Below are 24,469 nucleotides of genomic sequence, written 5' to 3' on the forward strand. Positions count from 1 at the left end.
ATGTATGATACTCACAAGAATGGAACGTGTGTACAGTCGAAAACATAATGCCTCTGGTCACAGAGGCCTAAAAACAAGGCGCAATAACCACACTGCAGTGTGGCGACTTGAACTGTTTTTTAATTCCCTTTCATGCTTTTAATACAAATTCAAGAATCAACTGTACACATATGTACAGGAAATATTATTTCCACATAAACACAAAAATTAGCAAATCAAATATCTGCAACACAACTTTTTCACGTCAAATACTCATATTCAAAATTACACTGGAAGAAAAGATTTTGAGCAGGATATTAGGACTTTGCTTGAAGATCTTAACTCAACCTCACTCCTTTTACAAGGTTGTATCTACAATTTGAATATGTGAGCAGCAAACAGAAAAAAATATTTGAAACTGTTACTAAATGTTGAAAGCAGCTTTCAGGATTTTGTGAAAATTACATGTTGATCACAGCTCAAAATAAAATTGTGAAACTTCATAACGAATTTGGTAAATCCTCCCGTATACCATTCATTTGGGCTAGTGAACCTTCAAGTCACTTAAAAGTGCTGCATACAGAACACATTCAGTCTTGATATTTGTCCTCTTGTATTTGCATGAAATGTTACACATCAGGACTATTTACAGTAAATAACAAGGCCCACATACAGTATGTGTTATATAAATTAAGAGTCATTACACCTACAATATTAGTGTTTGTCGTCACCGAGTGAGCGAACGTAACCACACACAGAACTTGTAAACAAAGCTGTTGGAGAATGCAGCCAATGTTTGCGCTTCATGAGACAACAGCGTATCGTGATTTCATATCTAAAATGCCCTTGTCTAATCTACAACAGATCAAAATCCACATAGAGATGATGTGGCTCACAAATGAATCATTCTTCATACATCCCTTTGACTGAACACACATTTAAACGATGCTGACAACCATGAAGGCACTGTGAGGGAACTGGTAAGCTGACACAAGCTCAAAATGCCACGAGATGAACAGTGTGTTTATTTACACCAGTGCTGTGATGAGCCTCTGCGATGTTCCAAAAAAAAAAAAAAAAAAAAACCTATCTGAGCAAGGTCTCCAACACGTTTATCAGCTCTCGCTTGTGCACAGTCATGGTTTTCAGGTGCGATACGGCAACGAGAATCACTCCTCGCCCTGCCTCCACTTCTGCGATTCCTCCTGGCGAGCGTCAGGGTGAATCTGGTTCCTCATCCCACCCAAAACGTTGGAGGTGGCCTCGGTGGCCATAATGAGAGGCTTGACTACAGCTGGCGGCAGCTGTCGGAGAACTCCACCCACCGCCCCCGTCATCCCGCGCTGCTCGTGCTCCCGGGTGGCCGTGTCGTAGATGGTCAGTGCAGTGTCTGTGATCCCCTGTAGATGGAAACACCAGAGAAGTAATACATATTGAAAAAAAAGAAAGTGTAAATAAAGATGGACAACGCGGTCTTGCTGATACACTCACTCAACCAATAGTGAATCGGTCTCAGCTGTCAATCATGACATTTCACCCTGTTTTTATAGCATTGAATAATTAAATTAAAACCAAATGCACCAGAAAAATGTGAAACTTGAACATCAGTGTGATAAGAACTACCTAAAATGACAGAAACCATCTTTGAGAAAAATTAATTTAACATATATTTAGACTTTTAAGTTTGGGCCATATGCCATCCACTAACATGGAGGAGGCAGGATTTATGGCTTACACTGCAGGCAACCACCAGGTAGCGCCAAAGACACTTTTTTTTTTTTTCCTTTTTGGGGAGCTGTCACATGTACACATGAACAACAGAGTTTCTTTTCGTTAGTGTCACTTTAGTGGGAATATTCATTCCAGGTTCATTTACCTCTTTTACCACCGTGTAGGCTTTGGCTACACCTTCTCTCAGGTCCACAGGCTGATGGGCCAGTCCGTAATGAGAGAACCGTTTTATCCTCTTTGAGTCTCTCTCATCAGGCACTGGAGAAACCATGTCGTAGGCCGTCTCTGCTGCTGCCTGAAAATTAGACAAACTATGCATTTCTTTGTTCCTCAATGGAGACAATTCTTATGAACCAGTGTTTTCCTTTAATTACTATTAAAAATCTCCCACACTTTCACAATCAATCGAAAGTATTTTTACACATCTTGTAACAACATAAAATATCTCTAAATGTAGTGTTTTGCACTGTCCAGTGTTTCTACAGATTTCAAAGTAAAATGCAAAACTACTACCCCATATTTAAAGATAAGGTGAAGAAGCTGAAAATTACCCTCAAAATCCCACATCTCTCAAAATACAGACAATCAGTGTCCATAGTCTTTCCCACTGTATGAGATAAATTCTGACCATTCTGTTAAGTTATCAGTTCCACGTTGGTCTTGTAGTTTTATTACAGCGTGTTAATGTCTGTATGGTTGAGAAAGAACTACAATAGAGACATTATAACTGATCCACGCTGCAAAATCATTTCTCTAAAAGAAAAGAAAAACTTATTTAAAAGAGTGATGGGAGAAACTTTAAATGAACATAATTAAGAATATTTAAGATCTAAAATGTAATATTTTAAAATATTAAATACTCTTCAAGGCAAGTAATTCAGATTAGTGGAAACACTGTTCATTGTGGAGCTGTGCATATTGATTCACTCAGCCTATCCTCTCTCAAACACATCGACAAAAGAGCCATCTGTCATAGTCACAACACTGATAGTTACCATGACAGAATCTGTGGGAAACACTGTGAATACAGACTTTTTTCTGACAGCGGAGAGGCTTGTTTACCTGAATAGTCCGCACCATCCTGTTGGTGAGCTCCAGAGCAGCCATAGCAGTGGAGGTTCCAAAGGAGGCTGTGCCGCGCTGAAACCCGCGGACTATCCGGCCGTCTTTCCTGTACTGCTCGATCGGGAGCCAGACCAAGTCCCTGAATCCTTGAACTGAACAAAACATTCATTTCAAGAACAGGGAAACACCTGAGAGACACACCTTGATAGTAAACTCATAAACTATACAAGATATTCACAGCAGCTTTAAAGAGGAACTGAACTAGTACTGAGTATGGCAAAAAAGGAAATTGAATTTTATGTTAAGTGTGGGACATTTTCCTGGTGCATTGTCACATGGGCTCACTCTGGCATATTCAGGATATTTTCGACGGGGCTGGAAGGAAGAGTTCCGGAAAATGTCTCAAGCAACTGGCTTTCAAGAAAGCGGGCAGAGTTCAGTGCCAGTCTGAAAGCTGCTTAATACTGGTGTCACTTTTTGCTTTATACCTAGCCATGTAAATTCATATATAAAATAAGTCTGAAAACATAAAAAGGCTTATAACCAGATTAAAATCACGTTCTGTACTCACCCAACTGTACCAGTGAGTGAATTGGTCCGACACCACCCAGCAGACCTGGAAGCTGATTCTTCTTTATGTCATTCAGCCACTCGTTTATTGCATAGGAAAACAGCTTATCCACACCTAACAGTCTGAAAGACAGAGGAATATATATATTGATATATCACATATTATAGACATCTGGAATTAACAACCAGTCTCATCTGATATATTACTGTGATACACATACCCTTGTCTGTAGCACAACTGTCTCAGTTTCAGCTCTGAACAGTTCAGTTGTGTCAACCCGATAATGATTCCAGCAAATGTTCCCTGAAACACAGAAGTTATCAAGTTATTCATAAACCACTAATAACCTAATGTGGAGTTAATGCAAAGTGCTCTGAGACATTGTACCTGTTCCATTGAAACATGTTTCCCATGGTAATCCAAGCGAATTGGAACCTCAGACGTAAATCGGAACTCCCTTTTAGGAAAAGAAGATTTTACCAAATATAAAAAAGCAATTTAGTCACTATTCACAAATAATTTCATCATTTGTTTCCTTCAAACACTGACCGAAAGAAGATTGGCTGGTCTTTGAAAGAAAGAGTGTCACTGTCACTGGCCTCTTCCCTCCCAGATGTAGAAAACCCATTGTGGCTCAAACGTCTCTGTGCAGGCACTGAAATGATCGGTGCCGGGTCCTGGCTGCTGCCAGCGAGCTTGGAGAAGCTGCAGGAGATCTCAGGGGCAGCGGCTTTCTTTGTGGAAACACAGAACGCTGCGAAAAAAGACATCACAAGCAGCTTTTAGTTGAAAGTAAGGTTTACAACAGGTATGCGTGTGTGTGGATGAGCCCTTTTACCTTCTTGAGCAGGTGGTGAGAAAAACTCAACTTCAGTAGCAAGACTTGTAAAGAAGTCCTTCAAGAAGAACAGTGCGTCCTTCAAACAAAAAACAGGAGTGTCACATAAAGATGCTACTGAAGATGCTGTGTGCAGGAAAAATGATCCGTATCTGAGTCTTGTACCTGATCAATATTGAGACGAAGAGGCATCAGGGAAACACGCAGACAGCACTCCTGAGGAGCCTGCCCCGACTCCGGACACATGTGCAGTGCTTTAACTGTCAACTAAGAGGAAATGCACACAAGACATTACATCGGGTCAACACCTGACTGGGTTAATGTGAACATGTTACTCACCATGTTAGAATGGGCCTTGCGGGGCATTTCTTTGCTTGAGTACAAGTAGAGGAACTTATTCATCTGTGAAGTTGCAAGTCGGTCTCGAATCTCCAAGTCCTGCACGACAAACACCTGCCGAGAGACTGGCTGATCCGCTGCCGACCCAGAAGCCACCTGGGCCTGTGGGTACACCTCATGTTGAAATCTCACCTGAGGTAAAAGAAAGGGTGGTAAACGACAAAGAAATGACACAAGGCATTTATATGATCCATAAAGTTTATCACAATAACTTTACCTTGCTGAGCTGGATCTCCATCAGGACATCATGGTTCCTCCCTTTTCCACCTCCTGCCCGTCCTGAAGCACTGGCCTGTCTGACTGGAGTTTGAGAGGGGGAGCAATGAGGTGTAGACCTGCAAGGCAGAGAGAAGGATACAAAATGAAAAAGTCAATTTCCCTTTGATCACATTCAAACATTTTCTGCACTATTAAATAGCTTACCCGCGGCTTCTAGCAGGAGACGCTGAGAAAGTCAGACTCCCAAAGTCTTTCCCACCATAAAGGTGCCAGATAACAGAGATCTCCTTGATGAGGTAACGCACCTCTGGGATGGGAAAGTTCACAGCTCCGCGACTGGAATCGTTCCCATACAGAGGCTGACTGAAGTGATCCTGTTTAATTTCCACTGGGTTTGAAGTAAGCCGCTTTACCACTGGCTCCTGATCACGATCCTGAAACACATTTCTCACAGTCAGACAACATAAACCTCACGAAAACTGTGTCATAACCATGTGAGATAGTATATCCAAACCTCTCCTCTGGAACCAGGTGTTTCCAGGATACAAAAGTCATCCGTCTCTTGGGTCAGGTTCGGGACAGGAGTGATGAGAGGAGAGTGAAGCATGGGGTAAGTGGGGCTGGGATTCTGATTAAAATTCCCACTCTCATCTGGGAACAGGAACAAGTCTGAGTGAGGCGGGTCGTGGTCATGATTTCTCTCCTCGTGTGCACCTGCAGATGTGTGAAACGTTATAAAATCTCATAGACACAGTGATTTACAATTCTAACGCTTACTGAGCGAAGTCCTCACCGTTCTGCTGTATCCCAGGTGTATGCTGCCCATCTGTCTCCTCCATCGCCTCACTCATCAGATCCTGCAACATCTGCTGCTCGGTCTCAGCAAGCAGAGGGGTCTGAGATGTGGGCCGGCTGGGAAACTCCGCCTATTCGAACATATGCTCAGACTTAGCAAGCGACTGGTAGGGATTTGAAATTGTCATAATTGGTGTCACTGCTGAGCTGACCTTGGATCTTTGAGTACTGCTGCTATGCTTTGCCTCTGGTTCTGCAGGCGGCAGCAAGTCTCCATAGCTGGCGACGTACTGGATGAGGTTCATGAGGGCGGCGCAGGAATCTGAACAGGTTCTGATGTGAATGACGTCACTGGAGCAGCGCAGCTCAAATCTCGGCTCCACCTGTCACCCAACAGACGATGAAAATGTAGAAATGACCGATTCTGGTTCATGAGAGAAGACATTTAAAATGTACATGGCCATTTAGAGACAGACAACTCTTACCAATTTTCCATCCGCTCCAGGTTTGACAGCTGTAATCCTCAGCTCCAGTGTTCCCATGTCGACCACTTGGACGTAGTCTGTGACAAAATCCAACAGGAAACATTGAACAAAGCTGCATTTTAAACACTTCATGTAGTTTATTTCAAATCATTACTGAAGACAACTTACCACGTGCTAGATTAACAGAGACTGCATTGCTCTTGTCTGAGAGGAACAGAGCAGCTTCGTCCAGAATGATCCTGCAAATAACAGGTTGCGTTTAGCAAATCTCTCTGTAACTCAGCTTCGTTTACGTCTCTCAACTTTGTACCAGTGACAAATACAGGAGACTAATACCTGAGTGTTGAAGAGGAGTGGTCTAAAGAGAGGCTGCTGGAGATGCTGAAAGTCTCGACAATCAGCAGGGACCTGAGCGGCAGGTAAAGGGGTCTGTAAAGAGAAGGACAAATCCCACATGAGAATGAATGCAGTGATAAGTTATGACTGTGAAATAAATTACAGTTTTGAGGCGGTTCTTTACCTGTAATCTAAAGAGCAGCTCCATAGATGTAGATGTAGGGTGGTGACAGACGTTGGAGGAGCGTAACCCAACACAGGCTCATCAGAAATATTCAAGAAGTCAACAATCTGTTGGAAACAAAGTGGCAATAAGATCACAAGTGTCTGATTTTCCATTTTATTATTTTCTGAATATTTCATGTGAATGTGAAAGAATAAAAGAGGTGAGTAAGAGTTTTTTCTTACCTGGTCGTACCAGCCCAGACTGAGAGGGACAACTCTGTGCTGAAGTGTTGCTCCTCTCACTCCGACAGCAACCAGAAACTCCTGCATGAACACACACACACAGCAGCAACACATTCAAAGAGAGCTGGCTGATGGACGTTTAACACCGGTTCTGCCTAAATTGTGATACGGATGGACTGAATGTGCTGTTTTGTGAATTAATCAATAATCAATGCATAACTTTTTCTGGTGGTTCCCAGCACAAAATGTTACTATGGCAGTTCAGGTTTAGGCTCCAGAGTGGAGCCAGAAAAATCAATAATTCTGACTATAGCGCCATCTACAGGGAAAATGTCGCTATGACAGTCTGAGGTTGAGCGAACGCAGTAAATATCAGGACAGTCTTTAGTCATTGGATCTCTCACATGCTGTTTAAAAAGACCAAATAGATGAAAAATTATGTTACACAAATTTCTACTTTATTTTTATCAATAATTTCCAATCTTTGCTTCGTCTTCGCCTCTTCTGAAATACTGGGCCATTTTATATCTCCCAGTCTCAAACAATAAGTCGAATGTAGTCCTCTTATGCTGGGATTACTTCATATTCAAAAGTGATTAAGTAAAAAGGTTGAAAAGGGTAAGAATGGTGTCCTCATAACAAAAACACAGTGAGTGATTTGAGTGCTCTACCTTGACATTGCGTTCTGCACTCTGTGAAGAGATTTTGACAGCGACAGACACCATGCTGCGGGCCTCCAGACCAATACTCTCTGAGGGTGTTGAGGACCTCTCAGGAGAGGTCTCTGATTGGTAGATAGTTGGCTCTAACCAATGGGGATGTGTCCTGCACGGCAACTTGATGTCTGAGACAACGGCTCCGCCATCCATGAGTCCTGGGAATGACGAAACAGCAGAGATGAAGCCAGACTATAGTAGTTTTTTGTGTATTTTAAAAAAACATTATCAATATCTTCACCATTACATAAGAGAAGGCGAGCATAGTTTACCTTGGTGATACATGCAAATGCTACTGGTGTGGAAGCAAATATAGTGTTGGTCTTTATATCCCTCATACTGCGTGACACTGAACAGCACAGCGTTCTTCACCTCCAGCCAGAACTCGCCATGTTTGTTTTTCAGAACAGTTTTATTTTCTCTCTGGAAAAACAAGATAATAACTCACGGACTGTTGAACAAGCTGTTAACATTGACTCTGTGGTAACAGTGAGATATTCAAAATGAATGTGATCTTACCTTAGCATTAGTTTGTAGAGACACCAAGCCATGATTGACACTGAGGATGACAGAAAACAAACTCTGCGACGTCTTGCTCTGAGCTTTGGGCTTTTTCTTCTTACGAAACCTGAGGCCCACGTCAGAGGCAGGAGAGTAATAGTGCATGTTCTCTTCCTCTGAGCCGCTGGTGTCCTCTAAAAGCACAACACAGAGAATCTCTATCAACTTTTACTGCAGTATAAAACGTCTGTAAAATCATGTGAAATGTTCTTGCTGACTCACCCTCAGGTCCAGTAGAGCGGAACTGGCTGAAGCTGTCCTTGGAGTAAGTGTTGATCAATTGACTGGCGACAGAGAGGCCAACTCCATATGGCATGCTCTCAACAGTCTCCACTGGAGATGGAGCAGTGGGCTCCCAGAGAAGCAGGTCATTATTTATCCTACAATATCATAAACATTCATTTTAGACATGAAGGAAGATTGTCTCATTAGAAGTGTCTTACAGAGGAACTCAAATCCCTGGATGAAACTTTGGCTTCTAAACTTTTTAACTGATTATTAATTTTCAGCAAATATAAAATTATAGGTGTTTAAATGTAGGTTTAAATGTCAGATCCTTTACGAGCCTCCAGTTTATCTCACATTACACATGACAAACCTTATATTTAAATTTGTTCAGCTTTGCTTTAATTGCCATCCTGTTATTTAATGTCCTTTTATAAATTCCCTACCTGTTGTGTAGTTTTTCATAAAACGTCTTGCTGGGCAGCACCAACTGCACATTAGGGAGACACAACTCAAGGATGAAGCGAGAGTTGTTCGTGGTTTTTTCCTGAAACTCTGTCATCTCACCAACATCACCCGGAATGACCATCTGGAATTTAAAATATAAAATACAACTTTTAAACCTGAGCTGATCACAACCTGCTCTGTCAACAGGTCAGGTATGCAGAGCAGTGCTCGTGTTTCTTCTTTGCATAATGATGCATTGGTCACAAATATTTAAATACATCAACTAGAGGCTAACCTTAATCCAGAAAGCAAAATGGATCAATGGATCAAAAAAAAAATACTGAACAAACAATTCTACAATTTGGCAAATTTTAAAATTAATGTTTTTAAATGTGCAGAAATATGTTTCTGCTGGGAATCAAAAAGACTTTTCTTAATATCAAATGTATCTGTGCACTGATAACATGTAATTTTATGTTTTGCCCTCTATCCAAATCGGGTTGGTTTTGCATATAAATCAGGAATCATTTCTAGGCCAATACATTAAGCAGGTGTTTTATGCTCCACTGCATTCATTTGCATTTAAGCATAAAGAAATGTGATGACGCATACAGAGCAGTCTGTGATGAATGTGGCCTTTTAGGCCTGACCCACCTCCTCATTCTCATACATGACCCTACGTGAAGAAAATGGTGATGGCTCTGGTTTCCCAAAGTCACACACATCCTTCAGTGAATGAGCAGCCCCTTCCTCCTCTTCCTCCTCAAGAGAATGATCCTCAGCCCCCTCGTCATCCTCAGTTGTCACACGCTCAAGGATTGAGTGGACCGCCGTAGGGTTCATCTTCAGCACAACCCTGCTCAGAGAAAGTAAACACTAATGAAGATTGCCCTAAATGGACAGATCCGTTTGAGAATGGTTTGGAGGGTGACGCACCTCGGCCAGTCAAACTTAACGCTTTCGGATGATGTCATGTTTCCGTCCATGGTGTGGGACACCCTGAGGAATCGGGCGGCTGGTTGATCTGGCTCCTCCTGGAACTTCCCTTTTGAAATAAAGAAAAAACACAGAAATTTAGAGAGCAGTTGCTTAGAAAAAATCTTTAAAGCGCAGTTTGGAAACGTATTCCTCAGTTGGTCAACTTACCTACAAGTTCTCTAAAAGTGAGCTCCATCTTTGTTTGGTCAGGACAGCTGCCACCCATGAACTCTGTTTTAACTTCCAGGTCTTCAAACTCCAGGTAAAGTACTTCCTTCTGCAGGGACTTCTTGAACCAGGGGCCCCTCTCCTGATCTGAGCGCAGGTCGGGGATGGGAAATCGGACTGCAAGGCCGAGCACTGGGGCATTTACAGTCAGTGATACCTGACAGTTGGTTGGGGTGTGGCTGTCATCGAGGAAAACTTCTGTAAAAGCCTTGTGCTGTGGAATTAGTATTGAAACACAAAGATGTAGATCATATAGTCTTGTAGAGGCTATAAATATGGAACCTTTCATCTTTAATTGTTAGTTCCTGGCAGGACCTTACCAAGCTGACATGTTTATTATAAGATGTATACATATGGGAAGCCATCATCTCTGTAGTGGCCAGCTTCTGAGGTTGTAGCAGTGAGTTGAGACGGTCGACGATGCTGATGTCCAGCTCGGATCGCACAGGTCCCAGCTCGACCTGGATCTCAGCTTTCCGGGGAATGGTGCTGAAGCGAACCTGGCCGCCCTGCTCAGAGGAGAAAAGAGCTGACTGACTGTATGCAGGACAACACACAAATGCTTTTTCTGCATGTAGGTTGTTGTTGTTGTGTCATATTGGACTAACAAATAATGTTACCTGAGGGCCCCTGCGCTCAGCCTGTTTGTAAAGCAGGTGAAGGCAGGTGGTTAGCGATGCATCAGCACTGGCTGTGGTGTCAAATGTCAGGAGCTGAGTTGTGACAGAGAAAACAGTGAGAAACACTAACATCATGCCAGCTGCAAATGAAAGTATGTGCAAGTGTTTAACCAAGTAAAGCTCAGTGCAGAGCAAACCGTGTTGAGTTCAGGCTTGAAACTCTTACCTCAGTGTACTGAATGCCTCTTTGGGAGCCTCCAATGACAGCCTCAGATGGGAACAGACACTCCAGGAGTTCCATCTGGTTGAGAGAGACGTCAGTGCTGAAAGTCCGTAAGTTGGATCCCTGACTGTGCTCATAGTTTATCTTCAGATCCTGGCCCACAAACCTGCAGATTTAAGCCCAGGTCAGACAGATTTCCAAACCCTCAAATCATGAACCTGGCCTTGCATAAGAGGAATTGGTGAAAAATAAAAGTGCACCTGAGGTGGTCATGAGGACAAGCCTGATTCAATGCTGTCCGGGACTGGAGGAAAGAAGCAGGAGAGAGCTGGCCCACCATGCTGAAGAAGTGTGCAGCCATGGGGCCGAGTGCCCGAGGGGCAGCATCTGGTGGTGGCAGCGGGTCGATGTGGAGGACAGAGACAGCCAGGCTGCTCAGTGTCAGCCTCAGCACCAGCTCTGGCCTGGACTCATCACCATGAGGTTTAGATGGATGGGCTGATATAAATCAGTGACAGATAAAGCACATGCAGATACTTGATATTTATAAAAACTCTAGTTTAATTAAAAACCACGTGCAATGGAGGGCAAAGAATTTAAGGAACACTTTAGAAACTAGTCAGGGAGATAAGTTGACTTAACTAGTATTTAATGGTTACTTGTATAAAATATGTTGTAATATTTCTATACTTACAGGCCAGTCTTAGCAACTTTTGAGCGAGTTGTGAATCCCGTGACTGGTGAAGTGTTTCATTAGCCTGCTTCTCTCTTTGTCTTGGTACATCCATGTAATCATCCCACAGAGCCTACAAAAGCAGATATGATGCCAGATAATAAGAGAACAGCAACTCACTTATCTGGAAAATTTTCACCACACAAGCTACAACACATATGATTAAAATCAATATCTCTTAATTTTATTTACCAGAGTAACCGGACAGCTGATAGTTCAAGCTCTCCTCTACATTATATTTCAATGCCTCTATGACTTTAAGACTCACTGTTGCGTTTCCAGAGGGAGACTCTCCTGGGGAGGCAGAGTAGTTGCTGTTAAGTGACAAATCCAAGTCAACAGTGGGTGGTTCTCCCAGAGGAGGGAGGGATGACAAACTGTGAGACATGTCCATGTCGGCCATGGAGAAGAACACATCATCTATATCAGCAACCAGAAAATAAAAGAAAGGACAAGTTTCATTAGACAGATGCACCCATGATCTGGCTTTTAAGAAATGAAAGGGTTAGAAGATGGTGCTTTAGTCTAACCTCGACTTGACACAGTTCTGGTTGTCTGACTTTCAATGAGGTCGGGGTCTGCTCCTGGCACAACATTGTCCTTCTTCAGACAGCGGTTCAGCTCCATATGGAGCCGATACTCATCTTCCTGCTGTATTGGTCGACTCTTTCTGTCCTTAGCCCATTCCTGTGCACCTTCACACAAAGAGCAAGAAATACAAGGTTTGCTCCATTTCTTTAACTCAGTTGGAAACACTTTTACCCAGTTTGATCCAAATAATCAAATGGGTGCTCACTTCCACCAGAGAACGCTCCAAACAAGTCCAGGAGGAGATGAACTTGCCGTGGGGACAATAGGAAAATTAATGTATCTATATGTCCGACAACATCCAGCTGAAAAGGAAACCAGCCTCGTTACTGTCTTTAACCAACGCGCATAATACTGATATATAATCAGGAAATTTTTTTAGACAATGTTGTGATCAAGAAATTGTTATTTTACCTTTGCTCCAGGCATTGCTAGGTTGTTTTTCAGGGTGAGGGACAACTCGATTCTGCCGTCAAGGCTCCCAACCTGCACAGGTTCAAATGGTGTTGTAGAGGATACAGGCTCCGTGAACTGGGGGTGAGGCTCACATATTATTCTGGGATTCCAGCTGGGGGAGAGCTTTGGCTCAGTTTCCTACAAAATGAAAGGTACATTTTTAAAATAAGACTGCATACCACTCTTTTAGCCATTATCCAATTTCAAAGACTTGTTGTAACCAACCGTTGGAGTTGGTGATGATTTACATCCAGCTCGAGAAGCGTCTGAAAATTCATCCCAAAATATGGTGATGCCTTCCATCTGCAGGTTCTTATGCGCAAATGTGGTTGGCTGATGCACATTCACACTCGAACTCTCCTCGCCCGTTTCATCACAGTAAACAATCCTGAAAGCAACAACAGAACACAATTAACTTGATACATGCATATTAGCAATGTCTTCCATATATTTAGCTGCAGCCCCTTTAATTATAAAAGTGTAATTCATTTTCTTTTATGTTTCCCCTCAGTTGCATCTTTCCCAAGATCAGTGCAAACTTACTTGTTAATTCGTATCTCAAGAGCAATTCCAGTTTTAGAATTCTCCGGAATGTGTTCGACTCTGAGGACAGTGTCCAAAAATGTCACTTTGACCCTTCTCAGGACTGCAAACGAGAAAATGTAATTACAATTCATGTGAAACAAGTACATAATTAAAATGTTGCCTATTGCCTAATGTTATGAGCATATTACCTGTCTCTATCGTTTCTGCAAACTTCTCCAATCCCTCAAAAGGCTGGAAGCTCTCTCCCATATCATCAGTGAGTTTCTGGCTAAGACATTCCTTGGCGAGCTGCATGCTGCTCGTCATGAAACTGGACCAGTACATGGGCTCAGTGCCAGATGCTGTGGTGATAAAGATAATCATCTTTTCAGTGAAATTAACAGCCCCTTATTTCTTATGCAAGAAAATAACAAGATGTTTTCTCAACCCTTTTATCCACAGATAGTGTTGTTGTGACCTTACCCACTCTCGGCCTGGGTCTGAGCACCATCTCCAAACCCTTGACCTCTAGCGCACAGTTTTCCTGTAGCAGGGCAGCCCATGGAACCGTTAGGGAAATTGTCTGGATGAACCCGGCCATCACTTCAACAGGGGCGTCTGCCGTCTCTAGCAGCTCATTGAGAGACTGAAGAACAAGACATAACAACGCTGAAGCTTCTCTCCATCCAAGCAGATTCTGTTAACATCAAATGAATTTGTCTGATGTATTTTCACACTACACATACCCATTTATCCAATGGCACTTGGGCAAGTGTTCCAGTGCCTTGATAGAGGTCCAAACTAAGTTGATCCAAGCTCAGCTTCTCCTGCAGAAAGTTGCCAAGATACCGGTGCAGGAGGTACCTGCACGCTCGCTTCTTGATGGACTCTGAGAAGGGCCAAGGCATCTTTAACTCAACAGGTGCACAGTACTCAGGCAATGAATAGGGATTTAGAGGCTCCGCAAACCGAAAGGCTCCTGCTTCTCCAACGGCTGTGGATTAATCGCTGGTGTCACTGTTTTGTCATCCTGTCGACTTAAAGACATCGAGAAATGTTGAGTTCAAACATCCCTCATATCCCAGGAGCAGGGACACTTTGGAGGATGTGTTGACACTCAGTGATGTGTGCGGGAATTGGTTCGACCCCAGTTTGCTGCTCCTACAGAAACACACACATGGTGCACGCTGTAATTTGACACTTGTCACAACATGAGGATTTAACACGTTATGTTTACAGGCGAATACAAAAAGTAGCAACTGTAAACAACTGAGTCGCGTTATAATCTCAGTAAATAACGTTATAGAATTGCTGACCACGTATAGTGCACGTATAGAGCCCAGTGTTATTGTCAGCACATGTTTACCAGATAAGCCAGGGTAAACTAGCCAAACGCTTGCGAAATAGCTGCTAGCATGTGATAGCACTGACAGTCAATAGCAGCCTGTAGCTGTATTTACTTAAAGCTGTCATCGTTATCAGGAGCGGAGCTGACTGCTGGCTAAACAAAGGCACGTCATTAAGCTAACTACATGGCTTGCGAGCGTAATGCTAACGCGTTAGCTCGCCCACGAATCCCTGCTGTCGGCTGACTGATTGAGGGCAGATTAGCGTTGCCGGCTAACGACAGGCTAGTGTTGTGAGGTTGCTAGTTAGCCAGCTAACCTAGAAGCCAACAATTCCCAAGTCATTAACCATCGCAGCACAGATGCACGCGAATAAGAAAACACACATCACGTATACACGGCAGGTCTTTGTGTGGACACGCACGCGTTGAGCAGAGTCGAGGATGCTAGCGCGGATCTGAAGTTACCTTGTGGCTGAGTTGTTTACAAACACTTTCATGACTCCGCACAGACTCGAGCCCACACTGCGGGGTGGGACGAGACAGTGACGTCACAACATGGCGCCGCCGCCGCCTGCTGCACAGGACGATCACCGGGTCCAGATCTCTGTTTAGATATTTGTTTACACACCGAAGAAAAGAGATGTGGTGAAGACACGAGCGGGGCGATCAGAGTTCTGGATTTACTCTGGCGGTTTGGGAATCAGAGCTCGGACACTCGGGCGACACGTTTGTCTGCACCTTGTCCACGCAGCCCAGAGAGTGGGCTGGCGCTGGAAGCTTCCACAAGCCGGAAGAAACACAGGCAGCGAGGAGGTGAGCAAAAAGAGCGCGACTAGGTTAGAAAGGATGTATCTGACACTCCAACATCAAATGTGATGATAGCTATTATTAGTATAGTATAAGGTGGCTGAAGCATGTTTAGGAGCCTACAGGGCGGTGGATCGCTTGCGTGACACAGAGCAGTGAGTTCATAGCAACATAAAGCTAATGTTTGCTAGCTAGCTAGCTAAAGGAGACACGTCCATGTGACCATATGAATCAGCTGCTATATGACAACTCGTGCATTGATCCATAACTTACTGTGAGATCTGTGAAGACAGTAGCCTCACTTATCTTGTGTTAGCTAGCTGAACCTCAGGGCTGCTCTGAGCCCTCCAGATGTCGCTGTGATGTTTTGTATAAGTTTACTTGTGACTCACGTTGGTGTTATTACAAAGGGGGTGGACTGAAGTACTCGTGTAGTACTGGCAGTGATGTTGAGGAACTAAATATACTTGAGTACTGCTTTTCCATACAAAGTGGAGGTACTTGAGTATTTTATGCCCTGTTAAGTCTGTCGACATTTCAAGCAAAATACTGTATTTTTTTATCCCACTACATCTGTTCAGCAGCTCTAATTTCTAGTTGTGTAACAAATGAAGATTTCACACATAAAAACGTAATGATCATAAAGAAATCCGATGCATATTTTCAGATTAGACGACTTTACACTGTGAAATTATTAAAAGCACCTTGAAAAACTTCAATAATTAAAAGTCACATGCACATGATGCAGTAATAACTATATATAACACATTTCCTCATAATTATGAACTCATAAAGGATGTTATAAAATCACTGCACAGAGGTCAGATGCATGTGTGGGTTTCTCTTGTTTCCGGTGCGTGTGGTGAACTGTTGAATGAAAAGACTGCAGTTGAGTCAGCCCCTGAAATACCATAATGCTGCTGACTGTTACACAAATATGTGGACAGCAACTACCAAATTTCTCCCCCGTTTCTGTTACAGGGGATGGAGATAGACTGTCAGCCCGAGGAGTCCCTTGTCTCTTCATTTGATGACGACTGTGTACGGCTTGGCGACGTCAAGGACATGAGACTGGAGGCAGAAGCAGTGGTGAACGACGTACTCTTTGCCGTCACGGAAATGCACGTGTCACACAGTCTCACCAGTGCGTTGGATGTAGCCTACATCAACGTCCAAACGAGAGAGGGAAACCGGTATTGTCTGGAGCTCACAGAGGCAGGACTGAGGGTAAGACTCAGTGAGACACCGTGTTTTCTTCCTCTTTAAGTGCTCCATACAGAGTTTTACAGTTAAGAACTAATTTCTATCCTAACAGGTGGTGGGTTACGCTTTTAATCAGGTGGACGAGGATTTGAGCAACCAGTATCATGAGACGGTTTACTCACTTCTGGACACGCTCAGTCCGGGATACAGAGAGGCCTTCGGAAACGCTTTGCTGCAGCGGCTGGAGACGCTAAAGCAAAATGGACGATAAAGAAGCAAAGACAAAGGGACTTGGATGCTACATAAGTTGTTCAAGTGAAACAGGGGCTGACGATGTGGGTGTATTTGGACAGGAGCCAATAATAACCAAGTCTGGTCAACTATTATAGCCGATTATGTGACATCCACCCGCCTAGCTACCACCACAATAAGGGGAACCCTGCCCTATCAACTTTGCTTTGTTCTGAGTTTCATATCATTGAACGGCACCATATTTGATAGTTCAGAGTACGCGAGGGATTGGCTACTGGTGCGGTTGCAACATTGTGGTGTTGACTTAAACTGTGGAAAGATCTTCCAGCTTCCACGTACTACAGGTTTGTAACTGTGCACATTGTTCAAGGATCCTGCAACTTTTTGTACTTGTCGAAGCAATCTGAGAAAGAAGCAGCAGGTTTTTAATGGTAGAAATTCCGTGTCCTCCTCCCCGTCCTCTGCTTGCACTAAAGCTGTGACCTGATGATCTCTGCTCCAATATACTCAACTTCTTCTCATTCAGCAGGTTTCTCAGTAAAAGAGCCAAAGCTATATTCTCTGTGTAACTCATATTGCCTTAATGATTGACTTTTGGTTAGAAGAGTACAAAAGGAACCCATTATGTTGTACTTACTGTGTGGAAGGAGATACATTCTGATTATGTGCTAACTTATTAGTTATCAATTTAATTATTTCTTCCTCCAAATGACAAATTGCATTACATCTCAAGCTTGTATTCCAAACTGCTGTAAAAAGTAATTAAGGTCTTTGTGGAGGTTTATTTTTTGTAGTTTTGTCCAAAAACATTTATTTTCAACAAATCAGTTAATATTCTGCACAGATTTCCAATGTTGGTTTATTGTGACCTGATTGTGATCCTGCCTAGGTCTTTTGAAATGTACACTTCACAGTTATTCCTTGCTGCTGGCATTTGCTCAGATCAATAAAATCTCAGAGGTATGTCAAGTTTTCTTCCGTCCTGTTAAAAGTCTTAATCGTGTTTCAAGACTGATCTTTATCCAGAGATCTGTAGCAGCTAGTCCTGCAAAGCTGAGTCGAGACACCAACAAGGAAACAGCTACTTCCTCACTGGTACTCAGTGACAGCATCAGCAGCTTCTGGGGGACACTGAATATCAAGAAAATTAAGTGCATCAGCTGCCTCATAGACTGGTGAACACTACAAACTGTTTAACTGGTCCTTTCAGCACTTTTTCTATTTTTACTTTGTGCTTTCACGTGCTCCCTAGACAGTAACATTTCCCGAGCTATGAAGTCTTTGTTCCGATTTCAGTGTGTTCATCAGTTTAGTCATGTGGAGAAAAAAAAGATGGTTTGTGAGAGACGGCCACAGATTGCATGTGACAAAAGTAACATTTAACAAACTTACATTGAAAGCTTCAGTTTACAGCTGATTGTAAAATCATGTTAATAGGTTTATAAGTGATTACGTTGGCAACTTTATAACTCATATACCAAATTTTTTGCTCAGTCAGGAGTTTTTCTGATTATGACCACACAGAAACGCACAGTAAATGTACATTGCCCCCAAGTTGTTGGTGAAGTGCCACATTTGTTTTTATACGAGGGGGCGGTTGGGAACATTAGCTGCAACCAGATTAGCCGGTCACAAAATCAAAGTGTGTAGAATTGCACATCGATGTCAAGATTGAGACGAGTCGGTTTATGGGATTAGTAACTCTTTAAAGATTAACATTTATTCCAACAGTGCAACTTAGGTACACATTAGATTTCTTTATTAGAATTTACTTTTCAAACATTAGCACAAGGTCAGTAAGAAATTTTACAAACGTTTTAGTAAAGAAAAACTACAGTGTTCATCTTGTCCGACTACACAGCAGCCAGGCAGACAGGACATGCGTTGTAGTGGAATGTAGATAAGCCGGGTCATTGACACAAATATCAGTCGTATTCTTCCTTTACATTCACGCCTCTTAAAATCAACTGTTCGGCCCATCAGAGCAATTATCGACCGTTTTTTTCTTTCAGCAGGATTTTAAGATGCGTGCGCGGCAAACTCTTGCAAACCAGAGGGAGAAATGCATCTTAAAATCAATTTGATGATTGAATAAAATGTGACCTCATCTAGAATCATTTAAGTTCTTTAGGTTTTTACTCAACACTGAATCCCTTTTTTAAAAAACAAAACATACATCAGTCTGAGGTTTAGCTCACAATCTGAACTGGGAACCTGATGCAGAACAAGTCTTCATTGTCGTCATCTCTCAGTTCCCACTCCACCACGAGCTTTATCTGTATAATGCAGAAAAGGAGAAGTTAGTGGTGAACAAAAGGAGACAAAGTTTTTCCATTTAAAAATAAGTCAAGAGGAAGTGAGAGAGATATCGGTACAAAAAACAAAAACCTTTAACACGATTGTTACTAATGCCACATGTTGTACTTACAGCAGGATACACTGCCTTCACAGGTAGAGAGTTGAGATAGTTATAGTTCTGCTGCTTCTGGATGGGACACTGGATTCCAGACTTGCAGCCATCGTCCAAGGGGATGGAGAAAGGGATGGGAACTCCAGCAATAATACCATGAACCACTGCTTTGCTCGTTTTGCTCTCCACAACTACAAGATAAAATGGGACAGAATAAAATCAAAAGATGGAGGGGAAAAGATAAATAAAAGTTAAAAAAAGCAAACTGTCCTCTCACCGCTGCTGAATGTCACATTGACACTGTAGGCCTCTCCTTTGTGGAGCTGGCATGGCTGACTGGGACAAGGGCTAATGTCCACCATAGACACTTTGCCAGAGGGGGAACCTGAGGAAATACAGAGGCAGACTTTCAAAAAAGGTAAATTATTTACTGCTGCCCTCATGTGTAAATATTCTCCATTTTCTTTAGAGAAGACAAACACATTGGCACAATTTCTTTACAAAAAAAAAGCTAATTAAGTAGATTCCAAAAAATATTAGAATTTCTTAACTGACACTTTTTAACCACAGAAAATATGTCACACGTCTTCCACTTGCGTTTTTGTTCTGACGTGTACAGTTAGCTGTGACACCTTATGTAGACCAGTGTGTGCTTTTTACAAATCATATCCAATCCACTGAATTTGCCACAGACTCTAATCAAAGAAGATCAACAGAAATGTGGGTTACTGATCCAATAGTCTGAATATACATGTGTATTAATTTTAAGTTCTTTTCAATTAGCAAATATTTCTGAAATTCTGATTTCACTTTCTCAGTAAGTGTAATTGGGTTTACTGTGTACCGGTCAAGTATTTTTAGCATACAAGAAACTTGACTCCAGTTGACTTGCACACAGAGCAAGAGCATAAACAAAGATCCAGACTTAAAAAAAGTTGGATGGGTGGAAACAATTGGTCGATTAAACAGGAAGTGGGTAAATAAGTCAAAATTGACTGTCGATTTAAAATAAAACTACATAATCCATGCTGCTCCATTGTAAGGATTCTTGTTTCTCTGATTCAAATCATTTTAAGGAGAATTTACTGGGGGTTTTTTTTTATTGCAGGAGCACAACCACATTTACACAAGCTCAGTTAACTTATGATTGTTGCTATGGAGGAAAATCTGGAAAGCATGCAAGGGAGTAGTTCATGTGCGAGTGCATGTGTGCAAATGAAGGTGCAATTCAGTGTTTAAACAATTAAGAAGTGAATAATTAAACTTCAAACTGCTTTGTTAATTAAGGCAACAGAGAAAACTCAATAAACCAGGCTTCTCCAATGGTTTAAATGGAATGTGTGTGTTTTTGGAGAGCTGCTTGAACAAACAGCTCGCATGTTAAGACCTGCTCAGTGTCCAGGGACACTTTCTTTTCTTTTGTCCTGATACTTGAGCATTCATCAGTGGGTTTTCTAATCAGTTCTGATTGAACCACGTGAACAGGGACTCTTTACGAGGTGAGCGGAGTGAAGTGGGTGACGTCCAGGTGAGCTCACCGCAGTTTAAGAACTTGACCGGCACCGCACAGGTGAGTCCCATCAGGCAGAGGACCACCACGAGCTCAGCCCGGAAGTCCATGTTCGAGTCTCTTCTGTGTTTGAGTGAACCTGCGATGAGCGAAATAAACACGAAGAGACGGAAAACACAGAACATTCCGTGAGAGAAGTCAGAGCTCAACCATGTGATCACTTGTTTGTGTCCCTGAGTGTCACAGATCACAGCGTTAACAGCGAGGAACACACACACACACACAGTCAGTCAGGTTAAAAGACAAATCAACATAAAGCGTCAACAGCATAACTGAATAAAGTAGAACTAAGAATCTGAGAGAGCAGCTGTACCTTCAGGGAGCTTCAGTCACCGTCCACACAGGAAGTGCTCCCGTCTTTATTTCGCTGCATCACGAGGCCGTGGTAACGCCTATTTATAAGAGCCCGGTGTTTGCTTTGCCCGAAATGTGGCCTGTCAGGCATGGAGCTACGGTGGCCGAGAGAGCTCAACGCGCTGCAAGTTAAGAAAACACGCGCAAATGGAAAACATAACTGCGAATTAAGCAAGTTAAACGATACATGCACTACAAAATGTCTCAACACGTGAGAATAGAGCAACGCGCTGCAAAATGTCAAAACACATGTGCAAATACACAAACATGCTGCAAAAAAGTCACAACATGTGCAAATATAGAAATGCGCTGCAAAATGCAAAAACGACACCTGAAATGTTTCTATGGGACTCAAAGAAATGATGAGCCTGGCTGTAGTTCAGTGCTTTGTGAAGTTCCATCGCCACTGACGAGGAGCAGACTTCAATAACTTCACTTTACTGTACTTACACTTGTGACTTTTTTGCAGCATGTGTCTGTATTTACATGTGTTTTGACTTTTCGCAGTGCAAGTGTTGTCAAATTGATGAAGTTGTTTTCTTAATTTGAACTCCTGTTTTTTTCTATTTGCATGTTTTTTCTTAATTTGCAGTGCGTTCATCTCGGCCACTGTATGGAGCTCCTCTCCTGGGCTGTTATTGGCGATTAAATCCTCCGATTTCAAACTAAACCAGTTATCTATAAACTTTTACTCTCTTGTTTGATTGGTGGGTCTTGTTGAGGGCTGCGTGCAGTCGAGGGTGGGGGGGAGCTGTGCCTGACAGGCAAAACGAAGGGGAATACTACCCATACACATCATCCAGTCAAATCCAATCAAAGCTCAATACCTTGTGACGGGCAGGCACATTGACGAATCAACTGGCCGCATTGTGATACATGGGCGTATCTATGTTAACAGACAAGCATTTAAGCCAATGACAGTGCGATAGGTGTCCTCGTCACGTAAAGGAGGTGGAGCTGAAGAGCATTTGTTATGGAAGATGTCATTCGTTAGAGGAGCCATGATAGCTGCGTCAAAGACAAGAATGTGGAGCTTCGCTAGGTAACTCTCAGTTATTGAATATTGAACACGTCACTGTAGATGTCTCTGATCCAAATATTACCATGTAAACAATATGTTCAGCGGAGAAATAGTTGTGTGTTGAATTTAGCCAGCTAGCTTGCGAGCTAACCGCTAACGCTACTGCTAACTCACACACACTACAAGTCACGTCTGCTCGTACACGATCTGATCCCCGCGCTGTGTTCACGGTGTCCAGGTCCTCGACTCTGCTGAACAGCCTCGGTGTGAACCAGCAGCTCCAGCGGCTGTCCACCAACACCACAGCGGGGCTCCGGCGCCTCAGCAGCGCCTCAGCCCAGCAGCAACCATCGGTGTCAAATCCACCTGAGGATAAAGTGCTCCTCACTGAGTCATGTGTGAAGGTCAGCAGATAATCATGACTCAGCATCATGGTCTTTGGGTCTGTGTTTGGACAAGTGTTCGTTTCAGTGTTAAAATAAAACAACTCTACGCCCTATGACCTCATGATGAAGTGTCATGGTTCCTCTACATCTGAGATATGTGTCTGTGAAGAAATGAAATACTCCCACACTGTCAGTTACTGCACTCACTGCCTCAATGATGTTTTGACAGTCTCATATTGTGTATGATGAAGGTCTGAGGACACAGACTTTGTCAATATTATGAGTACAAGTGATCAGTATTGTGTTAGAAATTTCCAAACAGATGTAAATGTTTGTCGACGAGTGGCAACTCAATTTAGGTTTTGTCGAAGTTAGGACTAGTCATGAACTTCTTAGTTCTCATGTTTTAAAATGTCGTTTTGTCTCATCAAAGCCAACTGACTGGTGTCATCTGGTATGTGATGTGTTGACGGACAGTACAGGATCATGAGCATCACTGTGACTTACAGTCACCAGTGACTGTGATTGTCAAAAAACAAATGTACAGTAGAAATCTAAAATGACTTTTGAAGTTGTGTTGACGCTCTTGTGCTTTTTGCCTTGTCTCCCTTCTTTCAAACCAGAGGTTGGGGGAGATCATGGGGAAGGGCGAGTACCTGAGAATACATGTGGAGGGAGGAGGCTGCTCCGGGTTCCAGTACAAGTTCTCTGTTGATGGAAACAAGAATGAAGACGACAGGTGAACTGACACTGATTCCTGTCACTGTTTCCTGAGAGCCACACTGTATCCCCACTAAAGCCAATCACGCGTGTCCCTCTCTGTACCCAGAGTGTTTGAGCAGGGAGGCGTGGGCATCATCGTGGACCAGGACAGCCTGGAGTTTGTGAAAGGGGCCACTGTGGACTTCAGCCAGGAGCTGATCCGCTCCGCCTTCCAGGTTCTCAAGAATCCTCAAGCCGATCATGGCTGCTCCTGTGGCAGCTCCTTCTCAGTCAAACTATGACCCTGCTTTCCTGTTACCTGCATTAATATGAATGAACACACACATTTACCATTTTATCAGAGACACATCTTCAACATATGCGTATAAATCAACTGCTAACTCTGAATATTATTTCATTTTGAACTATCTGTGATATTTTGAACTCCCACATCAGCTAATAATTACATTTTGTGTCAACAATCAAACTGGTAGATAATGTGTTGCTTTCTTTTTCAATGTGAATTTTGCCGATGTGAATGAAAGACAAATCGTTGCAGGTGGTGACAGGCAACAGTGTTCACAACATTCAACTTTGTTGAAATTGAAGGGATTTATTCAGTGCATAGACTTACCTTGTTTTGTAAATGATGTATATAGGACATATATATGCTAAATTATATTTCTTTCAACTTAAATAAAACTGAGTGAATATGAAATAGTTCATCTTTTCTTCGTGTGTGAAAATTGGTGTTTTTATAAACTAATCATGGTGGGGGGGTTATGTTTTCACCCATGTTTGTCTGTTTGTCAGAAGCATTACACAAACACCAAGACAGAACCCATTGCATTTGGTGGGGATCCATACATAGGGGGAAATCCAGGATATTTTTATCACTTTATTTAAAATTAGAGTGCATATTTTTTTTTACATTTTCAAGATATTCCAGAGAATAATTAATGTGTCTAGATAAAAAATATATATTTCTGAGTGTGTGGAATGTGGTGCAGCTTGATTGAATTGAAGGGGACTGTCGGGCCCTGGTGGACGTGTGTGCTCTCCTGAGTGCCTTTGTAGTTTTAAATAGATCTCGCATGATGCACTGACACCGTCCTGATAACATCAGTGTGATGAAAGAGCAGCAAGAAACTTTCTTGATGATTGATTGAGGGTTAGTTTGAGCACTGCTGGTTTAAATACATTGGTTCCTCAGCATTATGAATCATTACCTCTGCTAACAAGGTGGTTTTCACAAGGTGGAAAACTGGGACATGAGAAAGGCTTGGCACA

The 24,469-nt window shown here is 42.6% G+C and overlaps 4 protein-coding genes across 8 annotated transcripts; 2 read left to right on the forward strand and 2 right to left on the reverse strand.

Moving 5' to 3' along the window:
* Window positions 1-100: 100 nt before the first annotated feature.
* On the reverse strand, window positions 101-15,076 carry LOC109628034 (autophagy-related protein 2 homolog B). 4 transcript variants are annotated; one of them, XM_020084893.2, is made up of 43 exons: window positions 14,940-15,076; window positions 13,873-14,287; window positions 13,610-13,772; window positions 13,336-13,488; window positions 13,145-13,247; window positions 12,827-12,989; window positions 12,560-12,739; window positions 12,354-12,450; window positions 12,088-12,252; window positions 11,826-11,977; window positions 11,519-11,630; window positions 11,085-11,322; window positions 10,828-10,990; window positions 10,602-10,694; window positions 10,302-10,490; window positions 9,922-10,195; window positions 9,712-9,820; window positions 9,430-9,631; window positions 8,775-8,917; window positions 8,326-8,483; window positions 8,062-8,237; window positions 7,815-7,965; window positions 7,498-7,700; window positions 6,827-6,907; window positions 6,603-6,709; window positions 6,419-6,511; window positions 6,251-6,321; window positions 6,083-6,159; window positions 5,810-5,980; window positions 5,596-5,728; window positions 5,317-5,516; window positions 5,007-5,236; window positions 4,801-4,918; window positions 4,524-4,715; window positions 4,350-4,451; window positions 4,185-4,263; window positions 3,896-4,100; window positions 3,734-3,803; window positions 3,567-3,649; window positions 3,347-3,468; window positions 2,773-2,927; window positions 1,856-2,005; window positions 101-1,379 (listed from the first exon to the last, which is right to left on the reverse strand). In XM_020084893.2, the coding sequence occupies exons 2-43, from the start codon at window positions 14,032-14,034 to the stop codon at window positions 1,149-1,151; spliced, it is 6,219 nt and encodes a 2,072-aa protein (XP_019940452.2). In that variant the 5' UTR covers window positions 14,035-14,287; window positions 14,940-15,076; the 3' UTR covers window positions 101-1,148. The 4 variants fall into 4 exon arrangements, with proteins under 4 accessions (XP_019940452.2, XP_019940450.2, XP_019940453.2 ...); XM_020084891.2 differs by having other exon boundaries at window positions 14,859-15,006; XM_020084894.2 differs by having other exon boundaries at window positions 14,897-14,988.
* gskip (gsk3b interacting protein) lies at window positions 15,016-17,699 on the forward strand. 2 transcript variants are annotated; one of them, XM_020084910.2, is made up of 3 exons: window positions 15,016-15,287; window positions 16,263-16,508; window positions 16,597-17,699. In XM_020084910.2, exons 2-3 carry the CDS (start codon window positions 16,266-16,268, stop codon window positions 16,753-16,755), a joined length of 402 nt encoding a protein of 133 aa, XP_019940469.1. In that variant the 5' UTR covers window positions 15,016-15,287; window positions 16,263-16,265; the 3' UTR covers window positions 16,756-17,699. The 2 variants fall into 2 exon arrangements, with proteins under 2 accessions (XP_019940469.1, XP_069391425.1); XM_069535324.1 differs by having other exon boundaries at window positions 15,279-15,436.
* A 722-nt stretch (window positions 17,700-18,421) lies between these two features.
* LOC109628040 (NPC intracellular cholesterol transporter 2) lies at window positions 18,422-22,407 on the reverse strand. Its single transcript, XM_069535323.1, has 6 exons — window positions 22,266-22,407; window positions 21,030-21,192; window positions 20,685-20,795; window positions 19,424-19,531; window positions 19,165-19,337; window positions 18,422-19,012 (listed from the first exon to the last, which is right to left on the reverse strand). Exons 3-6 carry the CDS (start codon window positions 20,764-20,766, stop codon window positions 18,926-18,928), a joined length of 450 nt encoding a protein of 149 aa, XP_069391424.1. The 5' UTR covers window positions 20,767-20,795; window positions 21,030-21,192; window positions 22,266-22,407; the 3' UTR covers window positions 18,422-18,925.
* isca2 (iron-sulfur cluster assembly 2) lies at window positions 21,894-23,897 on the forward strand. The gene is made up of 4 exons (XM_020084782.2): window positions 21,894-22,112; window positions 22,330-22,495; window positions 23,101-23,216; window positions 23,307-23,897. Exons 1-4 carry the CDS (start codon window positions 22,051-22,053, stop codon window positions 23,479-23,481), a joined length of 519 nt encoding a protein of 172 aa, XP_019940341.2. The 5' UTR covers window positions 21,894-22,050; the 3' UTR covers window positions 23,482-23,897.
* The last annotated feature ends 572 nt before the right edge of the window (window positions 23,898-24,469 follow it).

The sequence above is a fragment of the Paralichthys olivaceus genome, chromosome 12 (assembly GCF_024713975.1).
Source record: "Paralichthys olivaceus isolate ysfri-2021 chromosome 12, ASM2471397v2, whole genome shotgun sequence".
In the NCBI taxonomy this organism is placed as follows: Eukaryota; Metazoa; Chordata; class Actinopteri; order Pleuronectiformes; family Paralichthyidae; genus Paralichthys; species Paralichthys olivaceus.

Excerpts from the sequence above, each read along its gene's own strand:
- LOC109628040 (XM_069535323.1), bottom strand. The coding sequence starts at position 20,766 with ATGGACTTCCGGGCTGAGCTCGTGGTGGTCCTCTGCCTGATGGGACTC. Across the intron at positions 19,338-19,423 it reads CAATGTGACATTCAGCAGCG|TTGTGGAGAGCAAAACGAGC; the intron begins GTGAGAGGACAG and ends TTTATCTTGTAG. Across the intron at positions 19,013-19,164 it reads TGAAGGCAGTGTATCCTGCT|ATAAAGCTCGTGGTGGAGTG; the intron begins GTAAGTACAACA and ends TGCATTATACAG.
- isca2 (XM_020084782.2), top strand. The coding sequence starts at position 22,051 with ATGTCATTCGTTAGAGGAGCCATGATAGCTGCGTCAAAGACAAGAATG. Across the intron at positions 22,113-22,329 it reads AGAATGTGGAGCTTCGCTAG|GTCCTCGACTCTGCTGAACA; the intron begins GTAACTCTCAGT and ends CACGGTGTCCAG. Across the intron at positions 23,217-23,306 it reads AACAAGAATGAAGACGACAG|AGTGTTTGAGCAGGGAGGCG; the intron begins GTGAACTGACAC and ends CTCTGTACCCAG.
- LOC109628034 (XM_020084893.2), bottom strand. The coding sequence starts at position 14,034 with ATGCCTTGGCCCTTCTCAGAGTCCATCAAGAAGCGAGCGTGCAGGTAC. Across the intron at positions 9,821-9,921 it reads CACTTTTAGAGAACTTGTAG|GGAAGTTCCAGGAGGAGCCA; the intron begins GTAAGTTGACCA and ends TTATTTCAAAAG. Across the intron at positions 7,701-7,814 it reads CATTTGCATGTATCACCAAG|GACTCATGGATGGCGGAGCC; the intron begins GTAAACTATGCT and ends CGTCATTCCCAG.
- gskip (XM_020084910.2), top strand. The coding sequence starts at position 16,266 with ATGGAGATAGACTGTCAGCCCGAGGAGTCCCTTGTCTCTTCATTTGAT. Across the intron at positions 16,509-16,596 it reads TCACAGAGGCAGGACTGAGG|GTGGTGGGTTACGCTTTTAA; the intron begins GTAAGACTCAGT and ends CTATCCTAACAG.